This window comes from Arachis duranensis, chromosome 3, assembly GCF_000817695.3.
Source record: "Arachis duranensis cultivar V14167 chromosome 3, aradu.V14167.gnm2.J7QH, whole genome shotgun sequence".
In the NCBI taxonomy this organism is placed as follows: domain Eukaryota; kingdom Viridiplantae; phylum Streptophyta; class Magnoliopsida; order Fabales; family Fabaceae; genus Arachis; species Arachis duranensis.
In genome coordinates this window covers 22780432-22796388 of record NC_029774.3, presented here as the reverse complement: position 1 = coordinate 22796388, position 15957 = coordinate 22780432, and the positions used below count along the sequence as shown (strand labels likewise).

General features: G+C 39.6%; 1 protein-coding gene across 1 annotated transcript; it reads left to right on the top strand.

The window, feature by feature from the left end:
- Positions 1–10278: 10278 nt before the first annotated feature.
- LOC107478198 (probable O-methyltransferase 3) lies at positions 10279–10915 on the top strand. The gene has a single exon (XM_016098339.3). The coding sequence runs from the start codon at positions 10325–10327 to the stop codon at positions 10913–10915; it is 591 nt and encodes a 196-aa protein (XP_015953825.1). The 5' UTR covers positions 10279–10324.
- The last annotated feature ends 5042 nt before the right edge of the window (positions 10916–15957 follow it).

Sequence of the window (15957 nt, the reverse complement as noted above, 5' to 3'; positions counted from 1 at the left end):
CTAGTCAGCTAGTGTGCAGGTGAGGAATGGGTTAGGTGAAATGTGTGACATACCTTGGGGGAGGGTAGGGCCCTTCCCTTACATACCATGTCAGGTGTAGGTCCCAGGAGGGCAGAACCCACCTTCTTCGAAGCTTCCTTGTACAGCTGTGGTAGCCAGCTGTCCCGGAAGGATGCGCAGGTCGGATATGGGTGCGCCATCCGACCGTTGAGGTCGGGTGGTGATCGGGTCGGGTAGGCCCAAGTTCTTTCCTGGGCCAGGCCGTAACAGTGCCCCCGACGCGTAAGCAACAGTCGTGTGGGCTGTTGGTGACGCGACATTCCTGACCTCATGCGTTGTCGCCAATTCGGCCGTCCGTGGAGGGGACGTGCGTCTTGCGCGCGTGCCTGTTTGTTGCTGGGGCGATTAGTTACCGCCTCGTTTTCCGCGCAGAGCATTAAAAGCTCATAATGGGTTTAAAACCCTTTATGCAAAGACTAATATGCCCTTCGACTTTCGCACTCCTTTTGGTGGTGGTTTTAAAACTGTTCTGCAATGTCTTTGGGATCCATTTGACGATTATCTCTCCGCTTCTGATTCTGCCAACCTCCATCTTCTTCTCCCTCATTAGTTCCGAGGCGTTGTTGTTGCTTTCCTTTCGAATTTTTGCTATCAGTGCAGGTAATTTCTTTTGTCTTCTTATTATTCTTTTGCTTCTGCTATTATTTTCTTTTTGTGCATGCCGTATGTTTATCTTGCATGATGGCTGATCTTAGGTCCTAAGTAGGTGTGTTAGGGGGGGTTGCCATTCTAGAGTAACTTTGTTTGGGTCTTATCATTTTTAACCGTGTTTAGCCTTAGTTGCGGAATAGGCTGAGTGTAGCTTCTGTATTCACTCCGAGCACCCGACCTCTTAGACTGACTGGATGGTCCCCCCATGTTGGTATGGCTCGCACCGCCTCCCAGGCTTCCCCTTCTCCCGCGGCGTACGACCCCTACGCCTGGGTTGTTTCTGATGTAAGGGACTCCCCCAATCAAATGGGCGAGGAGGAGCTCACCGAGTTCCGTCAAAACGAGTATCTATGCGGAGGAACCGACGAGGAGTCCAACTACGACGTCTTCGTCCCGGCTCCTCACAAACGCTTGTACGAGCTCAACTTCCACGCTCCCTGAGTTGCCGATTGGATTTGGTTCTACAAATCCATGTTTACCCAAGTGGGGGTTCGTATTCCGTTTTCCGCTTTTCAAATGGCGCTTCTGGGCCGGGTTTTCATGGCACCGTCACAGCTGCATCCGAACAGTTGGGCTTCAATCCGCTATTTCAAGATGGTTTGTGAATATCTCGAGCTGCCGGTGTCCGTAGATGTTTTTCTTTTCTTTTTCAACCTTACAAACCCTTCGAAGGAAGGGAAACATAAGAAGGGGTTCATGTCCTTCCGGTCTGCCCAGGGTCGGAGGATTTTTGGTTTGTTTGAGGACTCCTATCACGGATTCAAAGATAAATATTTCAAGGTCCGCCCTGTCAAAGGTTGTCATCCTTTTTGGTTGTCGTTGGAGGGGGCACGCCTCATCCCGACTTATTGAAGCTTCGGGGCGGGGTCCAATGCCTTCGTTAAAGTATCCTACAAGGGCATGTCTGCGGTGGATAGGAAGATTGCCGATGTGTTATTGGCAATCTTCGGGAGGAATTACGTGAATCTTCACCTCCTCATGGGTGACCGGGAAGCCAGTCGGAGCTATATTTGTGAGAAGTCTTCACTTGCTTTGTCTTTAGTTTCTTGCTTTTCCCAATATTTCATTGCAACTAAAGAATTTTCTTTTCTTGTTACAGTGGGAATGTCTGCCGAGATAACGGGTCTCCCTAATTTGTTCCAAACCTTTCTCTGTGCGAGTGATGATGAGGCGGCTAATGAGAAGTCGACCGCTATTTCGGAGGACAAGGGCAAAGCTACTTTCGAGCAAGGGGCTGTGGCCGATGGAGTCGGTACCTCGGCCCAGGCTGCCTTAGCTCAAAGTGAGAAGGAAGTGCGCGTTTCCCCCTTCCGCGAAGTGGTCGGTACTGGGGGTTCGACGTCTGACCCGGTGGCCGATGATGAGGTGGAGGAGGTGCCCAGCCTCAAGAGGAAGAGGAAGATGTCCAGCAGTCCCGAGGGGGTTCTCACTGTGATGGAGAAAAATTTTGACGCCGGGCATTTTATAGATTCTCAGCTGATTCCAGCATTAAAGAGTACTTTCATGAGTCATCTCTTGCCGTGCAAGCGAGGTGGATGTATCGCACCCTCTTGCGCGGCGCAGTGATAGCTCAGAAAGCCAAGTTCGAGTTGTCTGGGATGGAATCTCTTCGCAGGAGATTGGAGTCTACTGGAAAGGCTAATAATGAGCTTAAACGCGAAGTTGAAACTCTCCGGGAGCAGCTGACCCAATCTAATGAGAAGCTTGATGCTGCCGAAAAGAAAGCATTTGCTGCCGAGAAGAAGGCCTCTACTGCTGAGAAGAAGTTGGAAGAGTCGGACGCCACGGTTTCACGTCTTGTTGAGCGGGAGATGACTTTAGAGAGTCAGGTTGGCGTGGCCCAAGGGCGGGTGGCCGCGTTGGAGAAGGAAAAGCAAGCTGTTGAAACTGAGCTCGCAGCGTTGAAAACAAAGTATAAAGACGTCGTCAAGCAGGGGAAGGGCGCGATCCTGGCAACTGAGGAGGCCCTGTTGCTCCTGATTTCGACACATCGGCAATTGGAGTCTTCAAGGTGATCAAGGACGGCAAGATTATTGACGTTCCTAAAAAATGACTCCTCTTGTTCTGTATGAAATTTTTGGTTGGCCATTTTGGCTTTTGTGAACAGTTGTTTTATTGGGTTGTTTGCCCGCGTTATCATAATTAATACTTTTTTATTCGTCTGGTTGTGTTGTCGTTCATATTCACCGTTATTGGTTTGCAGTTGCCATTCGTTTTACCGTATTGATGGTATTCTGGCTAAGCCGGTTGAGCAAGGTCGTGGCTTTTTAGTGTAGCCGTTTCCTATTGTGGTAATTGATGGGCTTCCGGGGTGATCAGTCCCGGGGCCGCGCATCGTTGTTCAGTTGTGGGGGATTCGCTTGCGTAGTGGGTTGTCCAGAAAAAGCGAACAAAACAAAAGAAACAAAATTTTGCACAAGTATATCTTATTCGGTAATTGCATAAAAGGCCCATAGACCATAACGAAAAGTACAATTCCACGAATTAAATACTTAGCTCGGTTGGTCGGCATGTCGCCTCGTGTGCTAGGAGTAAAATCTTCTCAAGTTGTTCGCATTCCACGTTCTTGGGACTTCTTTGCCATCGAGCCTTTCTAACTTGAAAGCGCCTTTACCCATCACTTCTTTGACTCTATAGGGACCTTCCCGCTTTGCCGCCAGCTTGCCTACTCCCGGGGTCGGTAAGCCAATGTCGTTACGCCTTAGGACGAGATCGTTTGGTTCAAACTCCCTTTTGAGCACTTTGGTGTTGTAGCGTAGGGCCATTCTTTGCTTCAGCGCTGTTTCCATCAAATGGGCCATTTCTCTGGCTTCATCTATCAGGTCCTTCTCCACGGCTTCCCCTACTCCTTTCAAAAGTAGTCACAGGCTCGGTTCCCCGATTTCCACGGGTATTACCGCATCTAACCCGTATGTTAGTCGGAAAGGGGTCTCCTTGGTGGAGGACTGTTTGGTTGTTCGGTAAGACCAGAGGACCGAGGCAAGCTCGTTGGCCCAAGCACCTTTTTTATTATCCAGTCGCTTCTTAAGCCCTAACAGGATAATCTTGTTCGCGAACTCCACCTGTCCGTTTGTTTGGGGGTGCTCTACCGAGGAGAACTTCCGTCTTATACCCAGGCCGATGAGGAACTTCGTGAACTTCTTGTCGGTAAACTATGTGCCGTTGTCCGAGATAACGATCTCTGGGATCCCGAATTGTGTTATCACCTGCCTCCACATGAATTTCCTGCAATTGGACGAGGATATGCTGGCCAGCGGCTCAGCCTCTATCCATTTGGTGTAGTAGTCAATGGCGACTATGAAGTACTTGACTTGTCCAGGACCAACTGGGAAGGGCCCCAAGAGATCGACTCCCCATTGTGAGAATGGTCGGGAAGACGTTAACAGGCTTAGCTCGGAGGCCGGTGCCCTGTGGAAATTGGCGTTCTCTTGACACTTGGCGCATTTTCTGACGAATTCTTTAGAGTCTGCCATCATTGATGGCCAATAGTACCCAGCTCGGATTAACTTTCTTGCTAAGGCTTTGCCTCCTATGTGATGTCCGCAGCAACCTTCATGGACTTCCCTGAGGACGTAGTTCATCTGGTCGGGGTGTAGGCATTTCAGTAGGGGATGGTTGAGTCCTTTCTTGAATAGCTGTCCCTGAATGATCGCGTACTTGGCCGCTTCCCTTCTCAGTTTCATGGCATCCTTTTCGTCGTAAGGGAGTTTGCCATTTTCTAAGAAGCTGGTGATGGGGTCCAGCCATAAGGGGCCTAGCCTTAATAGGTGCAGAGTGACCGCCGGCTCCCTCATCATACCTTGGATGAGAGATCGGTTACCTTCTCCTGATTTGGTGCTGGCCAGTTTTGATAGGAGATCTGCCCGTGTGTTCCTTTCTCTGGGCACGTAGTGGATCGTGACCTCTTCAAACTTTTGGCTCAGATCCTTGACTTTTTCCAAGTACTTTTGTAATAATGAGTATCTGGCTTGGTAGCTCCCGTTTACTTGGGAGGTGACGACTTGTGAATTGCTGCATATTTCCAACCTCGTTGCTCCGACTTCCGTTGCTAGGGCTAAGTCCCCTATGAGGGCTTCGTATTCTGCCTGGTTGTTCGAGACGGGAAATTCGAACCTGATTGACTGCTCGTATACGACTCCAGTTGGGCTTTCCAGAATGATCCCGGTGCCCCTGGAGGTCTGGTGGGAGGCTCCGTCCACGTGGAGCTTCCACCGTGCGCTCGTCTCTTCGGTTCGATCTCCCGTTACTTCTACTAGAAAATCTGCTATCGCTTGCACCTTGATTGCTCATGAAATAGACTGGTTTTTAAGCCCTCCCTTCTTCTCGTACTAGAACCACGGCCAAGGCTTCCCCTGTTATGGCGAGGTATAGGTATAGTGGCTCTCCGACCTTTGGCTTTCCGAGCACGGGGGTGCCGCCAGGATTTCCTTGAAGTGTCTAAAGGCTTCCTCGCACACGGGCGTCCATTCGAATGCTATCCCTTTTTTCATCAGGTTAAAGAAAGGTAGGGCCTTTGTTGCCGAAGCTCCGAGAAAACGGGATAACGAGGTCAGTCGCCCTGCCAATCTCTGGACGTCCTTGATACAACCCGGGCTCTTCATCTGGAGTATCGCTTGGCATTTCTCCGGGTTAGCTTCTACCCCTCTTTGGGTTATCATGAACCCTAGGAACTTTTCAGCTTCCATGGCGAAGGCACATTTGAGGGGATTGAGCCTCATGCCGTGTTGTCGGAGAGACGCAAATACATTCGCCAGGTCGTTCAGGAGGTCATCGGGTTGCGTTATTTTCGCGAGGATGTCGTCTACATAGACTTCCACTGTCTTGCCTATGAGGTCATGGAATATCTTGTTCATCAGCCTTTGGTATGTTGCCCCTGCGTTTTTTAGGCTGAATGGCATCACCTTATAACAGAAGGTTCCCCCGTCATTATAAACATTGTTTTGTCCTCGTCGAAATGGTGCATCGGTATCTGATTGTAGCCGGAGTAGGCGTCCATGAAGCTCAGATAACGGTAGCCCGCCGCAGCGTCGACGAGTGCGTCTATATTAGGGAGGGGGAAACAATCTTTTGGGCATGCCTTGTTAAGGTCGGAGTAGTCTACGCACATTCTCCATTTGCCGCTATGCTTCTTTACTAGAACTACATTCGAGAGCCATGTCGAGTACTCTGGTTCTCGTATGAAACCTGCTTCTAGGAGGCTGGCCGTCTGCCTGGCCACCTCCTCTGCCCTCTCCCGCGACATCTTTCTCCTCCGTTGGGACACCGGGCGCGCTTCCGACTTGACGGCCAGGTGGTGTGACATAATTTCGGGGTCTATGCCCAGCATGTCGGCCGATGTCCAGGCAAACAAAACCCCATTGGCCCTGATCATTTCTACCAAGGGCTCCTTCAATTCATGTGGGAGATTCTTGTTGATGAACGTGAATTTTTCCTCCGTGTCGCCGACCCTGAACTTTTCTAGGTCCCCCTCTGGTTCCGGTCTGGGTTTGTCGTCTATCCTGGCGTCTAGGTCAGCTAGGAACACCCCCGACGCTTCCTTAGATTTCCTCCTTAAGGAGAGACTGGCATTGTCGCAAGCGACTGCCGTTTCTAGATCTCCCCTTATGGACCCTATGGACCCGTCGTCGGTAACAAACTTCATCACTAAGAGCTTTGTGTTGATTATTGCTTCAACATCATTGATCGTCTTCCTCCCCAAGATGATGTTGTAGGCCGTGGAATCTCGGAGGACTACGAACTCAGCCATTGCCGATCTTCGGCCCTGTGCCTGTCCCACGGAGATTGGTAGGGATATCACTCCATCTGGCTTGATGAAGTGGTCGCCTAATCCGATGACCCCGTGCTGGTGCGATGATAGGTCGGTGTCCCTTAATCCTAGTGCGTCGAATACATTGCGGAACATAATGTTCGAATCTGCTCCCGTGTCGACAAGGATTCGTTTGACGATGCCGGTTTCCACCCTGGCCGTGATGACCATAGGTGGGTTTTCGGGGGCCTCGTCGAACCATTGGTCTTCTGGGCCGAAGGAGATGGATGGGGGCTTCTTGGAGCTTTGCATCGGGGCGGAGGAGACCGCCAAGATCTTGGCGTCTTTCTTGTGCGCTGACCTAGACCTCGGCGCGGTGTTTTTGGCGGTTACTATGTTTATCACAGTGAGACCATGGTCTTTATCTTCTGGCTCTTGTCGTCGCTTTGCCGACCGGGTCTTGCCTTCCTCGTCTTGGTCGCGATGTCTCCTCCTCGGCTCCCTTATAAGATGGGAGAATTCTGAGAGTTTACCGTCCCTTATGGCTTGCTCTAGTGCATCCCTCAGGTCAAAGAAGTCTTGTGTTTGGTGCCCATAGCCCTTGTGGTAGTCACAGTAGAGGCTCTTGTTTCCCCCCGTACGGTCCTTGAGTGGTCGGGGCTTCGACAAGATCCCTTTCTCGGCTATTTGCTGGTAAACTTCGATGATGGGGAGAGTGAGTGGAGTGTAGTTGGTGAACTTCCCGATCCGGGGAAACGGTCTGGGTGCCTTGCTCGGCCCTCCCTCTTTGGCTTGCTCTTTCTGTCTGTCTCCATTACCCTGTTGTCTAGGATGATTGTAGTCGGAGTGTCGTTTATTGGCAGCCACGACCTGGCTGACTTCCTCGTCATTTATGTATTCCTTAACTACCGTTTGGATTTCGTGCATCGTCCAAACCGGTTTCGTGGTGAGGTGTTTTTGGAAGTCCTCGTTTAGGAGGCCGTTCGTCAGGCAGAGGCTGGCCACCGAGTCGGTTAGGCCGTCGATTTCCAAGCATTCGTTGTTGAACCGGTCCAGGTATTTCCTGGTCGGCTCCCCGGGCCTTTGGGTACCTCCCTCCCGGCTTTCAGGGGACGGGGAGTAACTAGGATCGGTGGTTCGTCGATCATGCTCTTGATCGGCTAGCTGTCGTTCTAGGTTTTGGACCCTATGGTGTAGCTCTTACATTATTCTGGCGCTGTCACCGCCAGTTCCTCCGAAAGGCCGCGTCTCTCGCGTCCTTGTACGTGGTTCGGTGCGCTATCGGGGGGACCTGCGTTGTCCTCCCGGGGAGGCGACGGAGGCTGCCCCCTCTGTGCCGGCTGCTCGGCCTTGGTCTCCAAAGCCCAGCACGACTTCCATTTAGGCGTCCCCACAGACGGCGCCAATGTTCGGTTGTGCGGTTACCGGACAGTTCAGGTGGAATATGTGGAACTGGGAACGCTTCGATCACGATCGTACTTGGATCCGTTCTACCGGGTAGCCGAGCTCTCGTTATGGAAGGAGGGGGTGTCACCTGCAAAGACACTCCGACGCTCTAGTCAGCTAGTGTGCAGGTGAGGAATGGGTTAGGTGGAATGTATGACGTACCTTGGGGGAGGGTAGGGCCCTTCCCTTATATACCATGTCAGGTGTGGGTCCCAGGAGGGCAGAACCCACCTTCTTCGAAGCTTCCTTGTACAGCTGTGGTGGCCAGCTGTCCCGGAAGGATGCGCGGGTCGGATATGGGTGCGCCATCCGACCGTTGAGGTCGGGTGGTGATCGAGTCAGGTAGGTCCAAGTTCTTTCTTGGGCCAGGCCGTAACAAAATTAATTATTATAATGATTATGATGATGATAATAAGTCTTGTGTTCTTCTAAATTATTATCATTTTTAAAAGCCTATTAATAAAACATGTTATAAAATATATTGAGTGAATGCCGGAGAGATATGAGACGTACATAGTCATTCTACCGGGAATGGGGTATGAATCGAACACTGTTTTTAAATTCTATAGTATTTATAAATTGATGTTTAAATTTTGTCTAATTTATTTTTTATAATAAATTTTAAATTTTTAAAAATTATTTATTTTTATATTTTTTAAATTAAATATTAATTTTTAACTTTGTTTTTAATAAAAACAGTATCTATCAAATACTATAGCATTCACCTTTTAAATTATTTAAAAAACTCTTAGCCAACTAAACTAGTGATAGTCTATGGAGTTGGCGTAGCATAATGAAAAGAAGAAATGTCTTAGAGAAAAGAATTTTCTGGGAAGTGGATAGAGATCTATCTATGTGAATTAGAGAAGATTCATGGATCAAAGATTATGTAGCCATCACTTCTAATCTCTCACAACATATAGAAGAAAGACCAGAAAAAGTCTCAGACCTAATCTTACCTAACAGGTTATGGAATCAACCACTAATTCAATTAATCTTCAGCCCAAAAATTACTTCAGCGATTTTCAACACACAGATACATGGAACAGAAGATAGAGTTACCTGAATGAAAAAGAAGGAGGTAGTTTCACTGTGAACTCAGCATACATGATAAGCTTCTAATTTTTTCACCCACTTTTAGAATATCTGCGAGAACAGTGCCAACACAAAGCATTATGGTCAATTTGTGAAAAATAAATTGTCATCCAAAAATTAAAAATTGCCTTTGGAAGATTATGCATGAGAGACTACCTGTTTTTCAATCAGTGAATTCAATTTGTCGGCGATGCAACTAACTTGAGGAATCAACATTTCATTGCTTTTGGGAGTGCACAGAATCGAAAAATATTTGGCAAGCAGTAAATTTGCCCATACCAGACCAGCAAGAAAAAACTTGAAAATAGTGGATGAGATTGAAAAATGAGTTGAAAAAAATGTAACAATTAAAAAAAGAAGAGAACTCGCAGCAAATATTACCTGACAGATTTGGAAAGTTAAAAACATTTTCATCTTTGAACGAAGGTGGTCAAATACCCTCATCTGAGGTCTTAGCAGCAGCTCGGAGGGTTATGAAAGAACATCAAAAAAAAATAAAATAAATCTCACTTTTTCTTTTCTTTTCTAACAATAAGATATGTATTAGAATATTGGTGGATTTATCCATTTTCTATCCTTTTCTCTAGTTTATTTTAGACCATCCATTTTCATTAATGAAAATTAAATTCTACCATTAAAAAAAAATAAAAAATAAAAGCTAGTGATAATCTATTATATATACCTACTAAATATATCTTTAAATTGTTGGGAGGGTCATGACCTCCCATTATCTATTGAAAGATACGTCAGAGATTATGGTGTATGTTTTTATCATGTTTTTTCATAAACCACTACAGCTTACCATAATGTTTGTTGTGTTTCAGATTATGTAGAACTATAGTCTATAGGCTCTCACAATTTATGTGTAAATTTTGTAAATTTTAAATTTGCTGGTGGAGTATTCACATTCAGTGAATTACATAAAATTAAAATAGAACCTGAAATATAAAATTTTGGAAAATTGTAAATTGATAATATTAGAAGAGATTTAATTTTTAATGACTATTATGGTGTCTAAAAATAGTGTTTAACTAAAAAAGAAGTAAAAATTAATATTTAATTTTAAAAATATAAAAATAAATAATTTTTAAATATTTAAAGTTTGCCAAGAAAAATAGATTAAGCAAAAATTAGATAACAAGTAACAGAGACGTAGAATTCACTTCAATTTTTTTGGGTAATTTGCCCCATACTTTATTATTATACTGCCCCTTCATTATTATCTTGGTGACACACACCAGGATTCTCTATAAATATGAGCGATGTTGTTTAGTGTTCTACAAATTAAAACATACAGATATACTTCTAGTTGAGGTAGCAATAATAATGGAATCGAATGGTGTAGACTATGCTTCCAAACTGCTTGAATCTCAAAGCCATGTATGGCACCAGATTTTCAGCTTCATAAATTCCATGTCCCTCAAATGTGCAATTGACTTGGGAATTCCAGATGCCATACACAACCATGGCCAACCCATGCCACTCTCAAAACTCATTTCTTCTCTACAAATCCATCCCAACAAAACACAATTCATCCACCGCTTGATGCGAATTTTGACTCATTCTGGCTTTTTCTCTAAACAAATCTCTTCCAAAGGCGATCCAGAATCGAGTTATGCCCTAACCGACGCATCCATGTTGTTGCTTAAAGACAACCCCATGAGTCTTTTCCCTTACTTGTCCGCCGTATTTGATCCAATTTTAACAAAGCCGTGGTGCGAGTTGCCAGCATGGTTCAAAAATGATAGTCCCACACCGTTCTACATGACACATGGGATGGCACTTTGGGAATATGCTGGCGTTGACCCAAGACTCAATAAGCTCTTCAATGATGCCATGGAAACCGATACTCCATTTGTTTCAAGTATTTTGTTTGACAAGTGTAAGGGTGTGTTTGAAGGGTTGGAGATTTTTTAAAAATCATTCTTTTATTTTTATATTCATCATCTTTTAATATTTAAGTTTTAAATACTAAATTTTAAATAATAAATTCTAAATTTTCTAAAAAATAAAAATTAATAATACAACAATAAATAATTAATTAATATTAACTAATTAAAATTAATTTTTTATATTTATTAAAAATAAATTAAACTATATATACAGACGATATAAAAACAAGTGTCTCAGTTAAAATTTTATAAAATTATAAAATCTTTGCTAGAATACCTACCAAAATTTATTTGCCTCAACTCAATAAACAAATTTGACTGCACTTTGTTTTTTCCCCTTAGTCTATCTCCATATGGTATAAATAGAAGATCCTACAATCTTATAATAATATTATATTGATTATTTAATAAAAAATAATTAAATAATAATAACAAAAATCAGCTGAATAAAAAGTAAGATCCAAATATACAATATTTATTAATTTTTTTTAAAAGTTAGCTTTAATTTTATTGATAATAATGATATTAGTTGAAAGAAATTTTATAGTTATAAATATTATAAAAAATCAATTTTGTAATAATACGAAAGATAAATTTTTAAATGATAATTTAGTGAAATATATAAAAAGAGAGATTTAATTGTATTCACAATAAAAAAATTATTTATTTTTTTAATAAAATCTAAAAAATAAAATTTTAAGTTATATGTTATTATTTAAATTATTATTCAAGAATTTTAATTTATTAATTAAATAACTAAAAAATTAATTATATTTTATAATAATAAAATATAATTATAAAAATTATTATCACATTATGCATACTTTATTTTTATTAATAAATTTTTTAAAGTTTGTCAATAATTATATATATATTTATATATAAATACATGATGATTTGTTTTAAAATTTAAACTTTTATGAGACATTTATCAGTTTATTTTCTGCACAACTGCAGCCGTAATTTTACATATATGTTTATTAAAGGGAAAATTATTCTAAAAGATCGTTAAAAAAATATAATTATTAAAAAATTAATATTAAAATTATTAAAAAATATTAAATTTTTTTATAATATTTATAATACTTAATTAAGAAAAAAATCAAATTTTTTTATAAAAAAGATAAATATATTATTAATTATTTTTCATAATTAATATTTTTTTTTAATTTTAGTAATTTTCATCAATTATTTATTTATTTTTATTTATTTTTTATTTTTATAATCTTTCAATGTTTTTTCCTCTCATTCGGTATAACAACATAAACTCAATATACATATCATGCTTGGATATACCAATTGTGCAAGCATTGAATATAGATCAAAGGAAAAAAGTCACATGACTCAAAATGTACGAAATTTTGGTTCCACTACTCTAGTATATGATGAAAATTATAAGGTTTCACAAGAATGGTCCATTATTTGGTGCAGACAAAGTGAATTCACGTTTACGTCATTTTAGGATTTTAGGAAAACGTCACGTTTACGTAATTTTACTTTTAGAGAACAAACTTTTTTTTAGTGATATACATTTTCATAATGGTTCTCATTCTTAATTGTTGGGTTTGTATATTGAGTTTCTATTATTAATGAGAGGAAAAAGAATAAAAGATCACAAAAATAAAAAATAAATAATTAATGAAAATTACTATTAATTTAGAAAAAATAAAAATTATTAATATAAAAATTACGAAAAATAAATAAAAATAATTAAAAATATTTATTTTTTTATAAAAAAATTTTGTCCTCTTTCTTAAATATTATAAAAAAATTGATTCTTTTTAATAATTTTAATATTAAAATTAAAATTTTTTTTAATAATTAAATTTTTCTAACGATTTTTTAGAATAGTTTTTCCTTTGCTAAAATTAGAGAAGCAATAATGAAGCTAGATTTTTTTAATATGCATGGGTTAAAGAGGTGTGTTACACTAACTTTTTAATTTAAATAAAAAAATTATTTATCATTTTAAATTAGAATACGAAACTTCATTAATTTGTACATTTAGTGTCAGTTTTACCGTTAATTAACACAAATAAATTTTAAAAAATATATGCGCCAACAAAAATGCAATAAATTTACCTTCATTTTCACTTTCGTGAACACTGCCAACAAAAATAAAATATTCTTTTTTATATTTTCGTTGTTCTTGGAAGCGAAAATGTATGTGTCGGTGTATGTAAAAGAGAGATATTGAACTTTCATCTAATTGAAGTGATGGTTAGATAAGAGAGATGATGAAAAGGAACTCTCACCATTCAACTTGGATTTTGTATAGATATTGTGATATTATATATAATCTTTTGAGTAATTATATAAGTGTTTTTTAGTTTTATTATTAATATTTAAAATATGTTTAATTATTCTGTTTATTTCTATAATTTTATTAAATTTATAATTAAATTTTTATATTTGTATATAAAAAGCAGGATTTAAATATTTGACATTTGTTTAAGTAGACTAATAAATTAATCACTAAATTAATTTAATTTAATTTTTTTAATTGAGTCTCAACATTTCTTTTAGTTTTATGATTAGATCATTTTTAGCGTAAAAAGTATTAGAATTAACTGAATATTTTTCTGCAAATTGAATGTATTCGCAATTAAAAACTTAATTAGATCTTTAACCACATATTTTTTTAAAAAAATATTCCGTTAATTTTAATTTTTTTTCTATAAAAGAAGATCTAATTACAAAATTAAAAGTAGAGTAGGGACTCGATTGAAAAAAAATATAAGGATCTAATTATAAATTTGGTAAAACTATAGAAATTAACAAAAATTAAAAAATCTTTTTGAATAAATAAATTAATAATAAACAAATTTATTTTATTATTTAATTATTTATATTATCACTATATATATAGCTAACATTATTTAATATTTTTTCTAGATTTAATAAAAGAATAATATTAAATTTATTTAATTTTTTATATAAAAATAAAACTTTGCACACTTTAAAAATAAATAAAACTAACATTTGTGCCTATATATAAATATAAAACCTTTAAAATAGGTGCTTTTAAATCTAAACTACTAGGAAATTATAAAATTTAAATAACATAGTTAATGAAAGACAGCATATACATGTCCTACTGATAACGAGACAGCATAATAGCTGTCTGAGGCTAAAACCGATCCATTTTGGCTCTCAACAATAACGAAAATGTGAAAAAAAAATATTTGTTTTATTTTTGGCAGTAATGTGTGAGGAAATGGAAAAATACATTTATTTTATTTTCGCTGGCTATAACTGTATGTATTTTTTAAAATTTATTTTCGTATTAATTAATTATAAAAATAATACTATATAAATATAAAAGTTGATAAATTTTTATATTTCAATTTAAATTAGTAAATGAAATTTTTTTATTTAAATAAAGAAATCTTATTACACTATGTTATTTGACTTCACCGAAATTTTATCCTGTTATGAGAAAAGTCTTTTACTTTTCAAAAGACATAAAAAATTAAAAATTAAAAACTACTAACGTTTTGTCTGACAAATTTTTTTAATTAATTTAAGAAGAACGTTATTGACATTTTCATTAGAATTTTTTAGTTTGACAATTGTCACGGCCTTGGACACACTCCAACGCTATCGTGCCGGCATTCAGACTTATTCAACCTTTTGAGCTAAGATCAAGTCAGTCTAACCCTCAATACGTAGCAAGAAAGTTAAGAACTCAAGAGAACACAAGAGAAAAGAAGTTTTGGTGGAAGAACATTTTATTATTTAAGTGTTTGTTACAAATGATTCACACATATTTACACTAACTCTCACCTCCTATTTATAGTCATCCACTCCTCAATGAATGGTTAGGATTAAATCTAACTAATGGTCTAGATTAATCATCTAGAACCTTCATTACAAATATCCATCGTACCACAACTTTCTAAATACTTCTAGATTCTTCCATTCTACTCTTTATACTCATATATATGTCCACACTCTTTTAGAACACTCTATGACCTTCCAGAGTCTTCTAGAACCTTCTAGAGTGTTCCAGAACCTTCTAGGACATTCTAGAACGTTCCGAAACCATCTAGAGCATTCTCAAACACTCCAAAAAATTATACAAACACTGTTAAATCTAACCTTCTAAAATTTACCGTGACATTCTCCCCCACCTAATGCGCAAACGTCCTCGTTGCGTTCTGTTCATGATAGCGCCGTAGGTGTTCTTGGAATTGCCACAAATCTTCACGAGTTTCCCAGCTAGCTTCGGTTATCGGGAGTCCTTTCCACTTGATCAAGTATTGGATACTTGGTGGTACTCCTTTTCGTCGCACGGTGCGATTAGCTAAGATCTTTTCGATTTCTTTATCAAATGATCTAATCACCATGGGCGGAGCACGACTTGAGTTACCTCTACTCGATTCATCTTGGTCTTCATGATATGGTTTACGCATACTCACATGGAAGAACGGGTGGATCTTCATAGAGGGAGGGAGTTGTACTTTGTAAGCAACCTCCCCAACACGTCCAATGATCTCAAATGGCCCTTCGTATTTGCGGATTAAACCCTTATGAACCTTGCGAAAGGCTTTGAATTGTTGTGGAAGAAGTTTAATCATTACCTTATCTCCCACTTGATAGCTTGCCCATTTCTTCATCCTCTTTGCAGTTTTGTCGAGGTAAGAACGAGTAACATCTGCTTGTTCTTCCCATGACTTAATCATATGATAAGCTCTAGGGCTCTTCCCTGAGTAAGAAAAAGAAAGAGAGTGAGGTGTAAGCGGCTGTTGTCCAGTCACAATCTCGAACGGGCTCTTCCTTGTAGGCTCACTCCTTTGCAAATTGTATAAGAACTGAGCAATGTCGAGGAGTTTTATCCAATCCTTTTGATTAGCGCTTACGAAATACCTCAAGTAACACTTGAGTAAGACATTCACTCTCTCAGCCTGCCCATCGGTTTGAGGATGGAAGCTTGTTGAAAAATGAAGCTCCGACCCAAGGAGTTTGAACAGCTCTGTCCATAGTCATCCTGTGAAGCGTGGATCTCGATCACTAATGATGCTCTTAGGCAATCCCCAATATTTCACCACATTCTTGAAGAATAGT